A 20,541-nucleotide genomic window follows, 5' to 3' on the forward strand; every position below is an offset into this window, starting at 1 on the left:
AACAATGATTTTAGAAATTAAAAAAATTAGATTTTTTGAGTTTGTCTTTTTGCATGTTGAGTCAATTTACTTATTGTCTTATCCATCGGTGAACTGAATTCACTTGGTCCAAACATTTATACACTTGAGCAGAGCATGCTTCTAAAGGCTCCCCACATGTTCCGGCCCCGCTCAAGTGTCAACATTCTTGGATCAAGTGAATTCAACTCACCGGTGGATAAGTCCATACAGGCCTCCCATTCGATTCAACACCATTTCTGTTACAACTTAGCCTCAGCTATGGCAGCGCCGGAAATAAAGAAAATAAACCGCATAAATCGATCATAATTACCTGACGGGGACGCCGTGTTGGGAATCATGTCCCGCAGATTGGGCGCCGACGAGCTGCCACTGATGACCGCGGTGCTGAACAAGCTGTTGGTGCTGGTAGCCATCTTTTTCCCGAAGCCCCCTAGCATTTTAAAGTAGCTCATCTGGCCGGCAATGCTGTGTCGTTGACGTCTTACGGTTGTACCGCCGGTGGACGAATGGGAGGAGCCATGAGAGGACGGACCGGGACCACCGACACCACCCCCGCCGGCAACACTGCCGCCTCCGGACGGATTCGTGCTGCTGTCTGTGGTGTACGATTTGACGAGTTTCGAACAATGAGGTTTACGGTTAGGTGCAAGGTTACTGCTGAGGTTACTACTGTTCAAATTAGTGGTGATGGGGAAGGTCAGTGTGGTAGCGGATTCACTATCACTACTAGCACTCGCAACGACGGGGACACACTTCTCGAGTTCCGTCGAAACCGGAAACATCCTATCGAGGAGGCATTGGAAGTCGCGATCTAGGGCCGAGAGATCAAAGGGACTCTCGTCGGGTGGGGGCGTGGTCAAGGAAACAAACGTGATCGTGTCCTGTGTGTTGTCTGTGTTAGTTGGATCTGTGGGTCCTGAATCAGGTTGATCTTTGGTGGGGGTTACGGACGAGCGGAAAGGAAGACCGGGATCGCTAGCCACTCGAATCATGGTCAGATTATCGGGGCTGCTGAACGTTACTCTCGGCCGATGGGAGCCGGAGCGCGCAAAAGTTTGAGACAGAGACTTTGGGCTGGGACTTGAGTGCTTCACGTTGAAAAGTAAGGTAGCCGTGGAACCGTTCTCGAGATTACGTGGCGTATCGACATCTGTCAAGTAGTCTAGATCGTCGAAGCTCTTGCTCACGAGAGGCGTTGACGCGTAGAGCATCGATTTGTAGCTGTATCCGTTGAAGGGCATCAGCAAATTGTCGCGTTCCGGATCGTTTGAATAGGTATAGGACAAGGCCCGACTACTCAGAGGATATTTGTAGTGAAACGGGTCCAAGTCATGACAGGCGCTGTAGTATCGCGACGTTTCCGAGTCTGTATCGGAGAAGGATGAAACGTACAGCTCTTGATCGGCCAGGTTCGGAGTAAACTCGCTGATCGAATCGCACGAATAGGACTCATGCATGAACAAGGTTTGACAGGAGAGCGGTCTCTCGTTCGTAGCCGCGATCGACATCCGAGATCGATCATCGCCAATGGCGGCAGCAGAGTTCGTATTGAACACTCTTGAAGTGAGAATATTGCTTTCCGGTGTTTTGGGAACTAGCGAAAAGTCAATAGAATAAAGCGGAAGCTCGTTGGTAGCCGATTCGAATACCGGATCCGATTCGGGCTTGACAGATGTCGTTATGCCTAACAGTTGAATTATTGATGTTAAAGTACACACAAATACAATGAAATCACATTTAGGGATTAGGATTAACACAAAATCATTGAAAGAGAACACAAATATGTTACAGTGAGTCGTTAGAACACCAATCGAAAGATAAATTAACGGTTACCATTGATCACGTGGATTGAATCGAAATCAAAACATTGGTTTTATACAATACCCATTAGAGGAAACACAGTTTTCCAGAAACATAAAACAGAACCGTTAATCAAAACAACATATTTGGGATGGAAAATGAAAAGAGAGAAAAAAGAAAATATAATGATAACAAATGGCAGCAAACCGGCACCGGAGACCCACGTGTGTTTTTGTTAGAAGAGAGTGAGCGATGCTGAAATTTGAACGTTAGGAGCTGTATCTTTGCAACAAAAGCACTGCGACGAGTATTTGAGACTGAATATCGGTTAGTGTAAGCTGGGAAGCAATGTACCCATCGTCAGTGAAAAAAGAGCGAATTACGTAGACAAAGCCACCCAAAAGTATGCGGTTCAGTTCGAATGATGTGTTATCACGGGGACTCTTACTGAGAAAAATCAAAACCAAAAAACGAAATAAAGGAAAACTAGAACCAACCAAACCTAAGTCTAACTGCAATCAAAGTCCAATCATGAACGAGAGTAGTAAATGTAATAGTTCGTAGAGTTTAAAATTTAAAAAATCGTCAGCATTTCATTTCTCCAGCAAAATGCACTGGATTTTGCACACACTCTGCAAAATTTCATTATTTATGAATCCTGTTCAAGATTCGAACAGAATCTGGTTCAGGATTTGAACAGAATCCGGTGCAGGATTCGAACAGAATCCTGCTCAGGATTCGAACAGAATCCAGTTCAGGATTCGAACAGAATCCTATTCAGAATTCGAACAGAATCCTGCTCAGGATTCGAACAGAATCCTGCTCAAGATTCGAACAGAATCCTGCTCAGGATTCGAACAGAATCCTGCTCAGGATTCGAACAGAATCCTGCTCAGGATTCGAACAGAATCCTGCTCAGGATTCGAACTGAATCCTGCTCAGAGTTCGAACAGAATTCTGTTCAGGATTCGAACAGAATTCTGTCCAGAATTCGAACAGAATCCTGTTCAGGATTCGAACAGAATTCTGTTCAGGATTCGAACAGAATCCTGTTCAGGATTCGAACAGTACCCTGTTCAGGATTCGAACAGAATTCCGTTCTGGATTCGAACAGAATCCTGTTCAGGATTAAAGTAGAATCTTGTTCAGGATTACTTCGTTTTCATCTTCCACAACTCATATATTTTTTAAATGTTCAAATTCATAGCTCAAGTTTTCAAATCAAATTGATCGTATTCAGGATACAAAAAGAATCCCATTCAGGATTCAAGCAGAACTCCGTTCAGGATTCGAACAGAATCTCGTTCAGAATTCGAACAGAATCCCGTTCAGGATTCGAACAAAATCGATAGTTAGTGATCCATCGGCCTTCTTCCATCCAGGTACCCGAGATCGCTCCGATCGATTCATCATCGAAACAAGAATAGTTCTGGAATTTGTGTGCACAATTTGGTGAAAATTGATTGAGAAGTGGAATGCTAGCAATTTAATGCGTTTTAAATTGAATGAATAGTCGCAGAAGAGATATTCGCACGTATCCTACATAGTAACCAGATCAAGTTACCGTTCTCTATGGGCAAGGGTATCACAGATTTTACTTCGTCAGATCACATGGGCACAGTTGATTGTTGATTGACAAAACTGATGAAGAGGTTGCTCTTAATGCAAAAAAGTTGTAGCAATCAATATTACTCTTTTCAATAAACGAACATTTTTTACAAAAAAAAGGTATTCAGGATTAAATACTAATTAAAAAGAGAATAACTAAAACAGACAAAGAATATCGGTGGAAAGAGTCTAACAATTCCGTTCCCGACCAAGCGAAGACTACCGAGGAAAGAACCTTGCATTCAAAGATTCATTCACAATTCCTACAATCAGCATAAAACAGGAAGAAACGAACCTGTGAATGTTCATCAGAAAAACTCAAAATATATCCGTCTTTCGACTCGGTAGTCATCCACCGCGATCGGTAACGTCAGCCCTACATAAGGGGGAAATAGTACATGCTCTTCGGGGTACGTCGATTACAATTCTTGCACAACCAAAAAAGTTATCAAAAACACGGAACAATTGCCGACCAGACGAGGCTACACTTGATTTTGTTTGTTGGTGTTCTGTTTCTGGTTTGTTGTGTTGCTCATTCGATGAAAAATATAATGATCAAAAATATGGATTATTCGTTGCGTTGGAATATATAATGAGGAAACTGAGATTGAACTCACACCCGTATGTAAATTACTGGAAAATTTATGAAACTATGATATGGTAAAATATAGGATCGAACGTCACTACACCGGTGTTGTTTGGGCTTTTGCGGTGGAAAATTTGGAATTTGGACAATCTAAACTGAAACCGAACGTACAATAGACAGCAACAAGGTAAAGACCAACAGAGGAACGGAAAATAGTTTTGAACAGAAAAGCTCATAGCAAATAATGGAAACAGCTTTTTGTAGGAGTTAACAGGGTACAGAGAAGGTATAATCATATGAAATCGGGGATAAGAATCAAAAGACAGTTTTTCTAATGTTAACTAGCTGCATGATGAATAACGATTATGTCAGGTACCATATTTACATATTATTCCTACAAAGTTTATCCTGCATATGTCAGCTTATTAGATTTTTATTGAAAATCAGTTTATCACGAAGAAAATTAAACAAATTAATCCTAAAACAGACACATTGGGACGAAAGACGCACAACTTTTGTATGTGTCACATGAAGGGGGTTTGATCGATTCTAGATTTGAACACTTCCTACGAGACTTCAGGAACCAGCCAAGTGCTAGTTGTCATTTGCTTAACTGGAAGAGATAACATTGCATGTGTCGTGTGATGGAATTAAGTTCATTTTCATGTTTGGCCACTTCCTGTGGAATACAGAAACTAGATACTACCCGTCATAAGTACACACTTGCTTGAAAAAGTATTGCAGCACTCAGCTGAATATTGAATCACCGTGAAAACTTTAGCATCATCTCAAAACAGGAATATTTAAGGTGCTACATCTCGAGATGCTGATGATCTATAATGCTGCGGTTTTGAGCAAAGTTGTTCAGCAGATCAAGGACATCCGGAAAGCAAATAGCTTGGCAAATAATTTCGCATTTTAAGCAAGTTCTATCTTGTGATCCACAAGAAAGAAAGTTCGAGTCTTCGACAAAGCTGTTGGCGAACAGGAAGATCCTAAAGAGCATCAAGTTTGCGTCTGCGGGCTGTAGAATTTCAGTGAATAGCGCACCGTGGAAAACCAAAATTAGAAGAGGGCGCGCCAAAGACTCACGGAAGTTTTACGATAAGCTTGACCGTTCGCACAAAGGCTTTGTGCCACAAGCAGAGAATGTGACGGAACGAACGTGAGGTAGTCGAAAGGTGGCGTCAGCAATACGATATATTAATGGTATGTGGCCAGTAGCGAAGGTGACACGGAAATAACTTTAGGAGCACACGCGGAGGACGACAGACTTCTCCAAGAGAAAGAAACCGAGATTGGACGGATTGAACTGCAACGGACTGGATAGGCGGGTTTACAAGAAGGTAAAGGCAGGCCACAATCATGATGAAATTAACGTAGGTGAGCCTGAATCATTGCGTCACTGCACAGCAACTATTATGGCAGTCGACAGCATGGGATGTTGCAATCATTGCAGAACCGTATCGAGTTCCTTCTGATGACGGCAATTGGACGGCAGACAGAGCGGAAACCCAAGAAACAGCTGAACGATTATACAAAGGCTCCATGATCACCAAAGCCAACGGGGTCATCATAACTGTTACGCTTCTCCGATGTGATATGGTGAATGCCAGTAGTCATCAGAAAAGACTTCAATGCTTGTACTATGGAGCGGGTAGTGGGGTTACAGACTGACTAAAGCTGGAGGGTACAGCCAGCGGGAAGCTCTAGGAAAGCTTACGGTACGCAATCTCGCCATCACTTTCCACAAAGACGGCCGGAAATCCATCATCGATGTAACCTTCTGCGGTCAGACGATGAGCAGCTACATGAACTGGAGAGCCAGCGAAGAGTATACGCATAGCGACTCGCAGGCAATCCACTATGGCATTGAAGAGAAGCTTTCCGTCGAGACAACCCAAGCAGAAGTTGAAGCTCCAAACATGGCTGCAGTCAAGTTGACAGAAGCGTTAGCGAGTGCATGTGACGCAACTATGCCAAGCAAACTAGAGCCTAGTAACCAGCGGCATTCGGCGTAGGTATTGGTCGACCAAGGGCTCTGCACCCTGCATGGAACGCCTGCATAAGAGCCAGAGGACGCGTTCAGATAGCTGGATCTGAAGCAGACTGAGAAGAGCGAAAGGTAATTATTATTTATTTTATCGCCAAAAATATTTCGCCAATTTACTCGGTTCATGGTCGCTTCTTTCCATCTTCGACTGCGACCCACGCTCTCTGGATCCTCCTCTGGTGCACCTGGTCAATCCACCTAGCTCGCTGCGCCTCACGCCTTCTTGTTCCGACCGGATTCATAGCGAACACCATCTTTACAGGGTTGTTGTCCGGCATTCTTGAAACATGCCCTGCCCAGCGTATCCTTCCAGCTTTAGCTACCTTCACGAAACTGGGTACGTCGTAGAGTTGAGCGTGCTCGTGGTTGATCCTTTGCCGCCACACGCCATTCTCCTGCACGTCGCCGAGGATCGTCCTTAGCACGGCGCTCGAAAACACAAGCTTGCAAGTCGTCCTCGAGCATCGTCCACGTTTCATGCCCGTAGCGAACTACCGGCCTTATGAGCGTTTTGTACATCGTGCATTTGGTGCGGGGGTAAATCTTTCTTGACCGCAGTTTCTTCTGGAGCCCATAGTAGGCACGACTTCCGCTGATGATGCGCATTCGTATTTCCCGACTAACATTGTTGTCAGCCGCCAACAATGATCCGAGGTAGACGAACTCGTCCATCACCTCGAAGGTATTCCCGTCTATAGTAACTCTGCTTCCTAGGCGGGCCCAGTCGCGCTCACTTCCGCCAACCAGCATGTACTTTGTTTTCGGCGCATTCACCATTAGCCCGACTCTCGTTGCTTCGCGTTTAAGGAGGGTGAACAAATCTACCACCGTTTCAAATTTTTCCCCAATGATATCCATGTCGTCCACGAAGCAAACAAATTGTCCGGATCTCGAGAAAATCGTGCCTCGACTGTTAAGTCCGGCTCTTCGCATGACACCTTCAAGCGCAATATTGAACAATAGGCACGAAAGTCCGTCGAACTGTCGTAGTCCCCGCCAAGACTCGAACGAACTGGAGTGTTCGCCCGAGATCTTCACGCAGTTTGCACACCGTCCATCGTTGCTCTAATCAATCTTGTGAGCTTCCCGGGAAAGCTGTTCTCGTCCATGATCTTCCATAGCTCTACAGGCTAATACTGTCGTATGCCGCCTTGAAATCGATGAACAAATGGTGCGTATGGACCTGATACTCACTGCATTTCTGGCGGATTTGCCGCACGGAAAAGACCTGGTCCGTTGTCGAGCGGCCGTTGATGAAACCTGCTTGATAACTTCTCATGAACTCGTTTGCTATAGGTATTAGACGACGGAAGAGAATCGACGGAAGAGCATTACTTTCCAGACAGATGGACGGTGCAGAAGTTGGTACTTTTGGAAAAACCGATAGAGGATCCTTCCTGGTATAGACCTGATCGGAAAGCTTCTTAAGAGGTCTTCATCAGCAGGCTGGCGATTAACACGGATTGTCAAGAAGGCAGTTTTAATTCTATCGATAGCAATCCGGACGGACATCGCGTAAAATAAGAAAGCGTCCAAACAGAAAAAGAGAGGCAACAGATACTGCGCGGTGGTAACTAGTGGCGTTAAAAACGTGTTGTTCAGCAATTGTAAAACGGTTCAATAGTTCGGGCCACCGTCGTAAGGACACACAATCACACGGAATCGATCTCTGGAGTTTTTGGTGTATTATTAACGACCAGTTGACTTTCAGCAGCCATGTTAACTATGCCTGCGAGAAGACGGCAAGGGAGCGACTAGACCGATTAGAATCGCTTCGAGTTTTCGAAGCGTTAGTGACCCAAACGCTCATATTTATTAGTCAATTAGCACTCTTCAGAAAATGTCTCCATGATATGGTTTATAGTTTTATAAATGTTATTTGGAACGAATATCTTCAGATATCTAGAACCTCAACATCAAATAAGGTTTTGTATGACAAAGCGTAATAGTAACCTTCTATTATGCAGGTTCTAAAACTCAACTCAGGATTCTAGCAATTTCGAAGCTGACATATGCAGGATTAATATTTACATTGTTATGTAACATTTGGTTAGATCCGTATACTCTTGTTGGGGTCTAACAAAACAAAAATAAACTGAAAAATACTATGTATGTTTAAACTATCACAAAAGGACAACAAGGGCAACTAACCGAAAAACATAACGAGTATTTTTTTCTACAATAAATCATAAAGTAACTGAAAAAGACGAAACAACATTACCTTGATTGTTAACGGCCTGCAGGCTGTGACTGTAACGTGCATGATCTACTTTGCCGACGACCCGATTGTCACGACCCGACCGTTGTCGGGGAACGAGTGGAAACACGGTGCACATGCATACACACACATTACACATGTGACGATGATGTGCACACACAAACACAGGCGAGGGCGCGCGCGATCGATGGACGACGATGGCAGTGTTGTTGTTGTTGGTTCGTGTTCGTGTGCGTGCGAATGTTTTGTTTGTACATCGGTATTCGTTATTCGGGGATGAATGGTAAAGGGGCGGGGCCACGCCAACGCCATTCAGTCGGGAGATAGCAGCGATGGTTATGGAACGAAATTTGGTAAATATGATACAAATGGTAAGTGGTTATGAACTTTTGAAAGGGGAGATTTGTACAGCAGGGATTTGTACAATTCGACAGAGAAGGAGGGAACGAACGGAAGGGAAATGCTTGAGTAGACGAAGACGTTGTGAACGGGATGTTGAAAGTGAAAGATACAGGGAATGAATTCACACGGGCAAAGAGACAGCTTCGCGGAAAACTTATCTAAGAGAGGGTATTGTGAGGTAGCGTGTAATTTTGTATTGCGCTATTACATAGAAAATACGACATATGTCAGAACGGCATTTCACATAGAAATGTCGAAAACTACATTCGTCGTAGTTTGGACGTATTGAGCTCTTGAGAGTTTTCAAAAAAATCCCCACCCGGTGCATAACCGACACTAACCTTTTATACGGCTATGCTTGCCGTGCTCAAAGGACCGCGCTGCCCTCGGCTCATCGGGACTGATGGGTCGTTGGTTACCGGCCTGCTGTTGAGCAGCTAGTTCCTCACTCAATCGCTTGGCCAAGTCCATCGCCTCGTGACCAGAAACGGTATGGCACGATCCGATGGGAATCGGTTCCGAAGGTTTCATTTTACGGGTCTTTTTGGTATGTTCTCTGCTTTTGGCGAAGCTATCAGAGATAGACTGCAAACGAGAACATGTAGAGAAGGGAATAAAATCAAGGAAACCTAAACAAGAACTTACAGTGTCCTTAGAAACGGTTTGACTCGAACCGTGGGAACTTTCCTCCTCGGTATCATTTTCCTCGTCAATGCGGGAAGTACTCTCTTCGTCACCACTCTGAAAAAGGTTATGACATACCATGAAGCCCTATATACAATGAAAAGGATAGTTTGACACACTTACCGCATTCTTCGAGGTGACAGAATCGTTCCGGCTATGCGGCCTGAATCCAGGCCCCGGAGGCAAATTCTTTTGCACGCAACAGTTCACACCGGGGCTGAAATGTAGCTCGACGTGGAATCGTTCCTCGGAGAAGGGGTCTTTGGTCGGATCTTCGTACAGCATTATCACAATCTGTGACATGTAGTTCAGTTCGGACACCATGGATACGTATTCCATGGCTCGACGCCACTGTTCGTCAGTCAAGATGTTCAACAGCCCACCATAGCGCAGGACTGTCAACAGGGAATGGACATGACTCTCGCTGGTGAAGTACAGCCGAGTACGGACGTGTCTTCCCGGACTGGATACTCCGTGACTATAGCGTGGATTCAGTCGATTCACGCTCTCGTCTCCCGCCTCTTCAATGTTCCGCTGTAGATCGGCACGAATTTTCTTCAACAGCGGCGTACAGATGCCCTGTCCGATTGTCAGCTTTTCGTGTACGGTAAGACCGTACTCCTGTGGGATCACAATATCAGCCAAATATTTTGCATAAATGTACAACTCTTCCGCCAAATCGAACTGAAGCGTGTGTTGATTGTGCTGTAGATCGTACTTAATACAATCGTAGATATCCGGAATCTTGGATATGTCGAAATTTTTGTTCTTTGTGCAAAAATCCTTCTCGATCTTGCCCCACCGTCGACCCATGAGCTCCCAGGTTTCCCCATGATACAAAACAGCGTCCCTAGTTTTGAGATCATCTCGCTTCACGGCGACTACACCAAGTAACGATTGAATCAACGAGTGAACATGAGCGCAGCATTTCACCGGGTTCTTAACGAAGTCCATTGCCAGATTGATGCTGATAGCGTTACCTGGATTGATCGCGGCGCGATCCTCAACCGTGAAGTCGCGATCGATTTGCATCAGTTCGTGGAGTCGCGACTTCGCCATGTTCTGATATTTACTCGAATCACAGTCGTTGTCCAGCAGACCATTCGTGTTGGCACTCTTCACCATCTGCACCAGAATCGGTGTCAGTTCTCCTTCCAGAGCGAGCAGTCCCTTAGCAAAGGCGGCCGCTGTCATCTGAACACGGCCTTCGTCCGACGCGTAGATCTTCAAATCATGTCGAAACGTGGAATGTAACCGTAGCAGACCCAAACCCTGTGCCCCGGGAGCTTCCTTGCCATCGCGGCTCTGCCCTCCGGGATACATACAACGGAAGATCCGACCCAGCTCCTCAGCCTGGATACGACCAGCTGGCGTGAGCTCCCCACCCCATTTCAATATCAGAACAAGGGACGGCTCTTTCGGGGCATCTACTGTTCCACACGGTGCGACAATTAAAAAAATAAAAAGAAGCGTAAATCGGGTATTAGATACATTCTTTACGAGTAAATATGAAGGAAACACAAAGAACTAGAACTGACAAGCGAAAGTAGAGGCGCAGCACACAAATTTTGATTTTTTTGGAACGGACAGATACAGTAGGTGGTAGTACTACATGAACAAAACGCAAATTACAACGTACTAGAATGGTGTTTACCATCGTCAGAACTCGAACCACGAGGCCGTCCTTTCGGCTGATACTTCATCTGAACTTTCCGATTGATGCCGGAGAAGTGACCGTACCTTGAAAAAAAAATCGAATACGAAAAACAATCAGATCTTTGCCTTCTTATGCCCACTTCTAACTTACATTTCCAGTACGCTCTTCAGCTGTTCCAACTTGCTCTGTTTTTCCTCGATCTCCGAATCAGCAGCCTTGGTTTGAATTTCTGATAGCAACGACCTTGCTATGTCGAGAATCTCCTGCAATTGCTTCGGCCTTTTCAGTTTGATATGCCCGTACTTGTACCCGTCGTATTTTTCGAATATCTCGAAAAACTTCTGATGTCTAACTTCAACCTTCATCTTCTGCTTGGGCGTTCGATCACCGTGTCGGATTATGGCCGTAACGCACCGCAATTCCATCATCTTCCCGAACGTAGTCGGCACGATAGGCGGATCGTCCAGCTGGAACGGAACCGACCACGGTATGTGCAACGTCGGAGCTAACTCCCGGAGGATCATGTTACCGAGTATTTTCGCACTGTCATCGTAGTATTTGTTGGAATTTTTCACAAAGCTAAACCCGTTTACATCACAGACAAACGATTTCCCGTTGGCACGCAGCAGATCGAATCCGCACACGGTTTGCTTGAATGCCAGGCAAACCTTGCGCGAAATCAACTTTTCTGCGTTGCTCAAGATGACCGGATAGCGCACCTCTTTGCCATCGCTATCCCGCTCCACTTTCCCATCGAGAGCCGGACTCTTCCGCGCTTCGGCATGGGCATAGTCGGGCCCAACCGTGTAAACCTTCACGTCCGTTCCATCCGTTGGCATGAAGTCTTCGTAGATAAAGGATCCAGTTTTACGAACCCGCGACTCCGGCGAGTACACACTACTCCGACTACCGATCTGTAACGAACATTGTATTTAACGATCTGAATCTACGTTAAATTTGGAGTACAACCTTCCGGAACAGCCTTTGGCTGCCACCGCCAGCTGACGTTGGATAGTAGATGTAGATATTGTGATCCTCAGCCGATACGGGTTTTTCCACAAAAGGTTTATTAAAGATTATCCCGTTCACCTCTACGTGGTCTTCGGATTCTACGAGTTCATGTTCTGAAATCAATACTTGATCGTTAAACCCATACGTCCCATTCAACTTCTACAAATAATCTCACGTTTCGGATCCGGCGAGTCCCGATCCAATACCGCATACCGCGGGATCTCGATGCCCTCCTTCTCCAGAATGGAATACACGCGCCTTCGATCCTGAAATCCAGAAACGACAAGCAAAAAAATATTTCCTCTTTCAAACAATACAACTGCTCACTAGACTTCAAAAGTGTCGAACTCGCCTAGGGCGAAAAGCCACTTCAATAAGGAAAACTAATAATAATAAAAAACCAAACCGATCCTTACTACCTGTATATCGAACTGCATGTGCAGGTTGTTGATCACGTACGGTTGCCGCAGCTGGGCATACTGGATGGCCTTCTCTAGGGGGAAACCCTTCGAGTGGAACGAAATCAAACAATCGCACAGGGGCCACTTCTCGACGGGTTCCTTCAGGATGATTTCCTCGCTGAACACGATCATACGGATGTACTCGAACTCCTGCAGCCGGGTGAGGATCTCCTTCATCGGTTTGGATTGGGATTTTTTGGCCATGGCACATACGGCCACGACCACCTGTTTGTACGTGGTGGACGAGTCGTCCGAGTCGAGGCCATCCGTGGACTCGAGATCACCCTATGGGACGAAAGAGAACAGAATGACCAATGGTCGTCGTTATCATAGGGTCTAGATTCAGAAGTAGTGTTTGAAAAATGAGATGAATTGAATGTTGATTGGTGAATTACATCAATATCCTCGGACTGCAGTTGTTCCTGTTATGTTTTCCTATTAAGGTGAGGGATAGGGTTAACAAACAATCCAAAACATTATTGAGTTGCAGTTATGCACATACTTGCAAATAGTATACATGGATCACCTTTGATTGTTTTCAAAATATGTTATGTATTCAATATATTACGTATTCTACAATATAAATAGATGCTCAAAACATAATCTTACATCTTTGGCATATCAAAAAGATATTCGTGATCATCCAAATCCTTCTTGAATTCGGGTCTTCAAAATCTACGACCTCTTGGTCTTCTCTTGAAAATAACATCTGTTCTAATAAGTAGATGCTACGTAGTTATTGGTCAAGGTACATTGAATATCGTAGAATCTCCAGAACATCATAGAGTGTGTCTATATTTATACGCTAAATAAGGACTGTTTGCTAGCTACTTAATTTGAACACACCCGTGATTATTACAACATTCATTCTTTTAAGATAGCATAGTATAACATACACTGACTGTACATGTCAATGATTGCTACTCCGTGATTGATCGAAACTCGTAAGAAATGCACTTCGATCCAAATGAATAAGAGGATGAAACATTCCGCTTATTCTCGAAGCGCACATTTTAACAGATCTCATATTATTGATCAATAACGGCGCCGGCCCAATTCGTACAGTCAGTTGAGATAGGGAGGGAGCGTTAGTGTATAATGATTGTCGCTTCTTAAAACAGAGAATATCTCTGCATCTCCACAATCACCACAGGAAGGGCTTTCAATAGAAAGTGAGGAAAAAAGATCTGGGAGTGACATTTGGTCGGCGATGCGATAAATAGATAAGAAGGAAAAATATTACTCTTACTTAACCCGTTAACGCCCAAGGTATCTCACAATTGGAATTCAGCTCAGTTTTTGTTATTCATAGTCGTATTCCCATAAATTAAACCTTATTTCACCAAAAAAATTCAAGTCTATGGTGGGGATCCAAAAAAATTCTTGAAAGTGTGTCGTCCACAGTTGATCTATAGGTTTATTTTCGAGATTAACCCATATCCGCCCAGCGTCTTAGAAATAGGACAGAAGCCCCGAACGCCCAGCGTCCTATAAATAGGACAGTACTTGTAGTGCAAATATCTTCAAAATAAAGAGGTTTACGAGAAAACTGTCTTCTGCAAAGTTGATCACAGGACTACTGACTTCCACTTGGTAACTATTTTAATTCAGAATTAACTCACCAGGTGGCGCACAGACGCCAACAAATGTTGCATATATAAGCAACACATGAATCAACTTTCCGACGTACAAAAAATTGCTTCATTTATACCTCAGTCCAGCGATGAGATAGAAAATTGGTGTCTTCGACAAAGTTGAACAACTAAATAACACCTATTCGCATAGAACCTTATAAATTCTGAAAACGCTCCCAATATGGCGCTAGTGAGCCAAAACTTTATTTGCTTGTATCTTAGTCCAGCGATGAGATACAAAATTGGTGTCTTCGACAAAGTTGAACAACTAAATAATACCTATTTGCATAGAACCTTAGAGTAAGGTGGGGCAAAAGTTCGACCTTAGTGGTATAATCAAAGTTTACAGAAAAACAATAGCAGTTGAAACAAAACAAATACCATACAGTGAACCTTCAACATATTGGCTATAATTTTGCTGAACAAACTTGTTTCAAAATATTTACCCGTTTTTAGTTATAACAGTTTCAAAATTGATTGTCTTATTCGAACTTTTGCCCCACCGGTGGGGCAAGAGTTCGAATCTAGTGTGGGGCAAAAGTTCGCTGGCTGAAACACCAAATATTGATTCTTTTATGACAGGCATACTTTACACCAGCCGTAAAATTAAGTTTGACGAAAAATACACACTAAATTTTCTTCAAAAAATCGCCCAAAACCGGGTTAATTGTTATATACTCAAAAATAGCAGTTTTTCGCAAAACTAAGAGGAAATGTAAAATTTTGGTGACAATTTTCACACGATCAGACAAATTTAACTAAATTTGAAGATAATATGTGGATTTTAGGCAATTTGCAAATTTTTCCGTGATTTTATACATGGGTCGAACTTTTGCCCCGCTGATTCGAACTTTTGCCCCACTATGGGTCAAAAATTGTTTTCAAGCATTTATGCAAAAACTAATACACCTCAAAGCAACCTCATGATAGGCCTAGAAACGCCCTTACATAAAATATTGAAAAAGATTTTATCTTCAATTGGTTCCATGCAACGAAAATTTGACCAAAAATTATAATATTCACGTCGAAAAACAACAAATAACCATAACTTTTTCAAATCTCAATCGATTTTTATGATATTTGGATTGAAAGTCTCTTACTTGAATAGCATTCGAACCACAATGACATTTATAAGATTTGTTTTGAATTGAGCTAGAAATCTTAAAAAGAAACTCTTACCCCACTCGAACTTTTGCCCCACTTTACTCTATAAATTCGGAAAACACTCTCAAGATGGCGCTAGTGAGCCAAAACTTTATTTGCTTATATCTAAGCCCAGTTATGAGATACAAAAATGTTGTCTTCGACAAAGTTGAACAACTAAATAATACCTATTTGCATAGAACCTTATAAATTCCGAAAACGCTCCCAAAATGGCGCTAGTGAGCCAAAACTGTATTTGCTTATATCTTAGTCGAGTTATTAGATACAAAATTGGTGTCGTCGATAAAGTTGATCAACTAAATGAGACCTATTCGCCTAAAACCTTATTAGTGGTCAAATATTTTTCTTTTATGTCTCAGTCCAGCGATGAGATTCGAAATTGGTGTCTTCGACAAAAGTGTTCAACCAAACAACCAAACGCCCAGAAACATAGTAGTTTGGAAAACTCTCCCAAGGTGGCGCTAGTAGACAAACATATTATTTGCTTATATCTCAATCCAGTGATTGGATACAAAGTTAGAGTCTCTGACAAAGTTGAAGAACTAAATGAGCCTATTCGCCTGGAGACTTATTACTTCGGAAACCACCTACTGGGCACACATTTTATTCGCTTATATATCAGTCCACTGAATAAATCCAAAGAAAGCTATTCGCCTAAATCCTTCTTAGTTCGGAAGTCATTCTCACTCTCTGCTAGTCGGCAAATATTTTATTGGCCTATATTGAAGTCCAGTGATGAAAAATTTGGTATCTTCGAAAACGATGATCAACTAAAAGAGATATTTTCGCAAAAAAAAACTTATTAGCTGGGAATTGCTTCTATGTGCGAAACATCAAGGAAACAACCAATAAGAAACTGGTCTGCCTACATCAAAACAATGGATACTTACTATCGAGTCGAGCAACAATCGCTTATTTTGGATGCAATGCTCCTTACATTTTAAGATGAACCTTGACACCATTTATTGAAGGCTAAAAAAAGACGCACATGTTTTCTAGCCGTCGAATGGAAAATATGATCTTTTGAAGGGAGTGAAGAACGAAAAAACCGACAAATTGACTTATCCATCCATGAACTGAACTCCAAGGGTGAAGGGCGGCTGTCAAATGAGAGTAAAATTTAATAGCCACCAACCTAAGTCCAGAACCTGTTTTATGGCTGAACGTGGAAAAGTAAAAATTATTATTCGCAAAATAACAGGTAATATATGCGCTTGAAAGATATGTTTGCAAGCAGTTACTTACTACTCGCTACTGCAGTGCATTGTTATCAATTCAATCAGAAAATTTTACTAAATTCCTAAAATGAAAGTTCGAGAAAATTTATTACGCATTCACCATTGTTTGGTCGTATTTGTGTATGGTTGTTTGATTTTTAGAACCAGCGACACGTTGAGGTATCAGTAAAGAGCCTCTCTTGCTGAACTCACTCGGTCCAAGAATTGTGACATTTGAGTGGGCACGCTTTCGTATGCTCCCCAGGTATTCTGGCCCGCTCTAGTGTCAAAAATCTTGGACCGCGTGGATTCGGTTCTATATATATATATGAATATCTATTAATGGATGAGAAGAAGAATCATGCCACGCCGAAAAATCTCTTGCACTGTCTTGCAATTTCTCGAATTCCTCAGCGCAGTGATCGTTTTCGGTGTTATTGTAAGAAGCCCTTGTCCCCTCTGACTGCATACTTTTATCGATTTTCATTGAACATCCAAAGTAAATTTGATACATATCTCTCGCAGTTTACAACATTCATCGAATCTGATCAAAGTGAAATGGAGATAAGGTAAATTTGCATCTAATGACAGAAAAATACAATTTTCCCAAATTTCGTACTTGGTCCACTCTGACTTAACGCCGACCAATTCATGAAAGAATGTCTAATAGAGTCCCCGAAGGAATTTTTGAAAAAATCGCTCTTGAACTTACTCAAACTCGTTGAAATTACTTTACCTAGTGAAAAAAATCTCGAAGAAGAGAGAAATTTAATTAAGCATTCTTCAAGAAATTGATGAATGAATTTGTGACACAAGCAATGGGAAGATTAATGTCTATAGAGGAATCATCCGACAAAAATTGAAGAATTATTGGAGATATCTTTGAAAATCTTTTTGAGGAACCTATGGCGGTATTTCTGCTATCACGGCTCAAATAGCCGCAGCGCTAAACGCACAGCTATCCATCAAGACTGATGACGGTGGTGGGTCCGAATCCAAAATTTTCTCGATTTAATAGGGCATAGAGTATCTATTTGATTAAAACGCCAAATGGCAAAATGGCTTTCAGTCTTGCTTCAGTTAATATCTGTGGAAGTACTCATAGAACAATAAGCAGAGAGGCAGACTTTGTCCAAGTAGAGATGCGGCAACAAAGAGAAAAAGAAAATCTCTCCAAGATTGTGGGCTTCGTGGCTGTTAGTGTTACCAAACATTTAGCCGCATCGAGTCAAGGAATGTGAGTTCTATTCAGTACGGAAAATTTATCGTCAAGAACGTACTTCGACTCCGCCACTGGGCGTTGCATACTAGCCCAGCCCATAGTCTAGTGTTCCTTCAAAGGGCAAATCGTCTACTGGAAGAATTAACGTGTCAGTGTCAGTGCGCATCGTACCTTCGTGCTGTGCGTACACGAATTCTCTCTGCTCTTGGAAGTTTTCTTAAAAACTACCTAAAGCAATAAAACAGTACTTTTCAGTGCTACACAAACAGTACTTTTCAGTGCTAAAATTAAAAACGGTACTTTTCAGTGCTACTTAAACAGTACTTTTCAGTACTATTTTTTCTACTATTGATCCCTTTACGATCCTTGTTTGGACCCGTGCCTTCGATTTTTCGTTGGACCCGTTGGCGAAAGCTAGCGGTGGTAATCCTTCTTGGACACCGTCTAGGGAAAAAACCTCTCGAAGGTCACGTCTTTCTCGTTTATTAACTAAACATGGTATCAACAACTAACAAAAGGAAGGGTGAATCTCTGAATTCACTACTTCCTTCCAAAAAAGTGGGTTTTAAAACTGTCACTACACGTGGCAAGAATGGAAGAAAGGACACTTCCCCGGAATGCGAAGTTTCTTCCAAGGGTGAAATGAATAATTGTATTGAAATGAGCAATCAGTTCGATGCTCTAGACAAATTTTCCGAACACCAAATCGAAGCAGCCTCTAGCCCAGGCTCTTTGATTCAAGTGAGGAAGCAAAGAGTGCCGCCAATCGTGGTCAGTTGTTCCGAATTTGGGGGATTTAGGCAGGAGATCTTGAACTCCATTAGGGGAATCAAGGTTTCCTTCCAAATCGCAAAGAAAGGAGACTGTCGCGTTTTGCCGGAAACTCTTAAAGATCGCGAACTTCTTCTCAGTTATCTTGAAGAGAAGAAGCACAAATTTTTTACTTATGACGACAAAACTGAACGTTTGTTCAAAGTCGTCTTGAAAGGTCTCTCAAGTGACTATAAGTCACCTGAAGAGATCAAAAATGGAATAAATGATTTACTTGGATTTTCCCCAGTCCAAGTAATCATTATGAAAAAGAGAACCCAATCTGGCATTGTTCGGAAAGGGCTTTCTCAAGAATATTATTTAGTTCACTTTAACAAAAAAGAACTAAATAATATTAAAGCTTTAGAAAAAGCAAAACTTATGTTCGATGTCCGTGTGACGTGGGAACATTTCCAGAAACCTGGAGGAAATTACCAGAACCCCACTCAGTGCCGTCGGTGCCAAAAGTGGGGTCATGGTACAAAAAATTGTCGCATGGATGCTAAATGCATGATTTGCGGAGGTTCTTCTCACGCTAAGGACGACTGTCCTGTGAAAGAAGATACCAGAAAATTTCAATGCGCCAATTGCAAGGGCCCTCACAAAGCTAACTTTTGGGAATGCATTTCACGCAAAAGAGTCGTTGAGGCTCGTGCCAAGCAGATGAAGGATAATATCCGTTACGATAACGGTCGTTTCCGGAATTTGCCTGGTAGAGTATCGAACAATGCTCATTTTTCAGTTAACGATCGCTTGATTAGGAATCATACCCACCAGGAAGATCATAATCATGCTCATTCACAAACAAATTTTAATCCGTCGGGTAGCCGTTCGAATCTTTCATTTTCGAATGTATCTACCCACGGTAAATCCTTTGCCGATATCGTAGCAGGTAATTTGAACTCTTCCCCTGTTCGTTCCATGAGTACCCATTCTACTTGTTTCAAATCAAATGGAAAAAACCCTACCGCCACAGGTAACTCCTACCCCGCTTCTTCGTCTACCGAAAATTCCAATGGGAAATCATCAGATGATATGTCTGCCTCTGATTTTAATTTTCTAACTGAACAATTGAATCTAATGATTGATGCAATGTTCAAAGCCACCACTATGACTGAAGCAGTCCAAGTAGGTGTAAAATTTACAAATAAAATTGTTATTGGATTACGTTTTTCTAATGGATCCAAATAATAATTTAAATATTTTAAATTGGAATGCTCGTTCTCTGAATGGTAAAGAGGACGAGCTGTTTAATTTTCTTACAGCTAATAACGTGCATATAGCAGTTATTACCGAAACTTATTTAAAACCTGGATCCAAATTTAAAAAAGATCCTAACTTTTTTGTTTATCGTAATGATCGACTTGATGGGGCATGTGGGGGAGTTGCAATCATCATTCATAGGCGTATAAAACATCAACTGTTTTCGTCATTTGAAACTAAAGTTTTTGAAACTTTAGGTGTTTCTGTTGAAACACAGTTTGGTAAATATACTTTCATAGCTGCCTATTTGCCTTTTCAATGCTCTGGACAGCAAGTTAATTGGCTTCAAACTGACTTGCGAAAATTAATTCGCAATAAGTCAAAATTTTTTGTCATTGGTGACTTTAATGCCAAACATCGGTCATGGAATAATTCTCAAAGTAATTCCAACGGCAGAATTTTATTTGATGAGTGCTCTTCAGGATATTTCTCAATTCAATACCCTGATAGCCCTACATGTTTTTCCTCTTCTAGAAATCCATCTACGATTGACTTGGTCTTAACCGACTCTAGTCATCTTTGTAGCCAATTAGTTACTCATGCTGATTTTGATTCTGATCATGTCCCTGTTACATTTCAAATATCGCATGAAGCGATTCTCAATCCTATCAGCTCCACTTTCAATTATTTACGAGCCGACTGGAATATATATGAAACGTATGTTGACTCTAATCTTGATGTTAACATTTCTTTAGAAACTAAAATTGATATTGACAATGCTCTTGAAACT

At 42.3% G+C, this 20,541-nt stretch overlaps 1 protein-coding gene across 24 annotated transcripts in view; it reads right to left on the reverse strand.

The window, feature by feature from the left end:
- Positions 1-20,541, reverse strand: part of LOC5571312 (inositol hexakisphosphate and diphosphoinositol-pentakisphosphate kinase 2) — an 80,163-nt gene that overhangs the window by 14,852 nt on the left and 44,770 nt on the right. For 16 of the 24 annotated variants that reach the window (XM_021840718.1, XM_021840730.1, XM_021840736.1 and 13 more), the window contains 10 exons: positions 12,457-12,786; positions 12,216-12,306; positions 11,999-12,153; positions 11,180-11,943; positions 11,012-11,112; positions 9,496-10,802; positions 9,334-9,429; positions 9,030-9,273; positions 8,290-8,334; positions 332-1,705 (listed from right to left, as the gene is read on the reverse strand). In XM_021840718.1, the coding sequence (XP_021696410.1) occupies positions 332-1,705; positions 8,290-8,334; positions 9,030-9,273; positions 9,334-9,429; positions 9,496-10,802; positions 11,012-11,112; positions 11,180-11,943; positions 11,999-12,153; positions 12,216-12,306; positions 12,457-12,786 (4,507 nt within the window). The remainder of the gene's footprint in view (positions 1-331; positions 1,706-8,289; positions 8,335-9,029; positions 9,274-9,333; positions 9,430-9,495; positions 10,803-11,011; positions 11,113-11,179; positions 11,944-11,998; positions 12,154-12,215; positions 12,307-12,456; positions 12,787-20,541) is intronic. The other 8 variants (XM_021840670.1, XM_021840648.1, XM_021840640.1 and 5 more) reach the window with 8 other exon arrangements.

The sequence above is a fragment of the Aedes aegypti genome, chromosome 1, assembly GCF_002204515.2.
Source record: "Aedes aegypti strain LVP_AGWG chromosome 1, AaegL5.0 Primary Assembly, whole genome shotgun sequence".
NCBI lineage: Eukaryota > Metazoa > Arthropoda > Insecta > Diptera > Culicidae > Aedes > Aedes aegypti.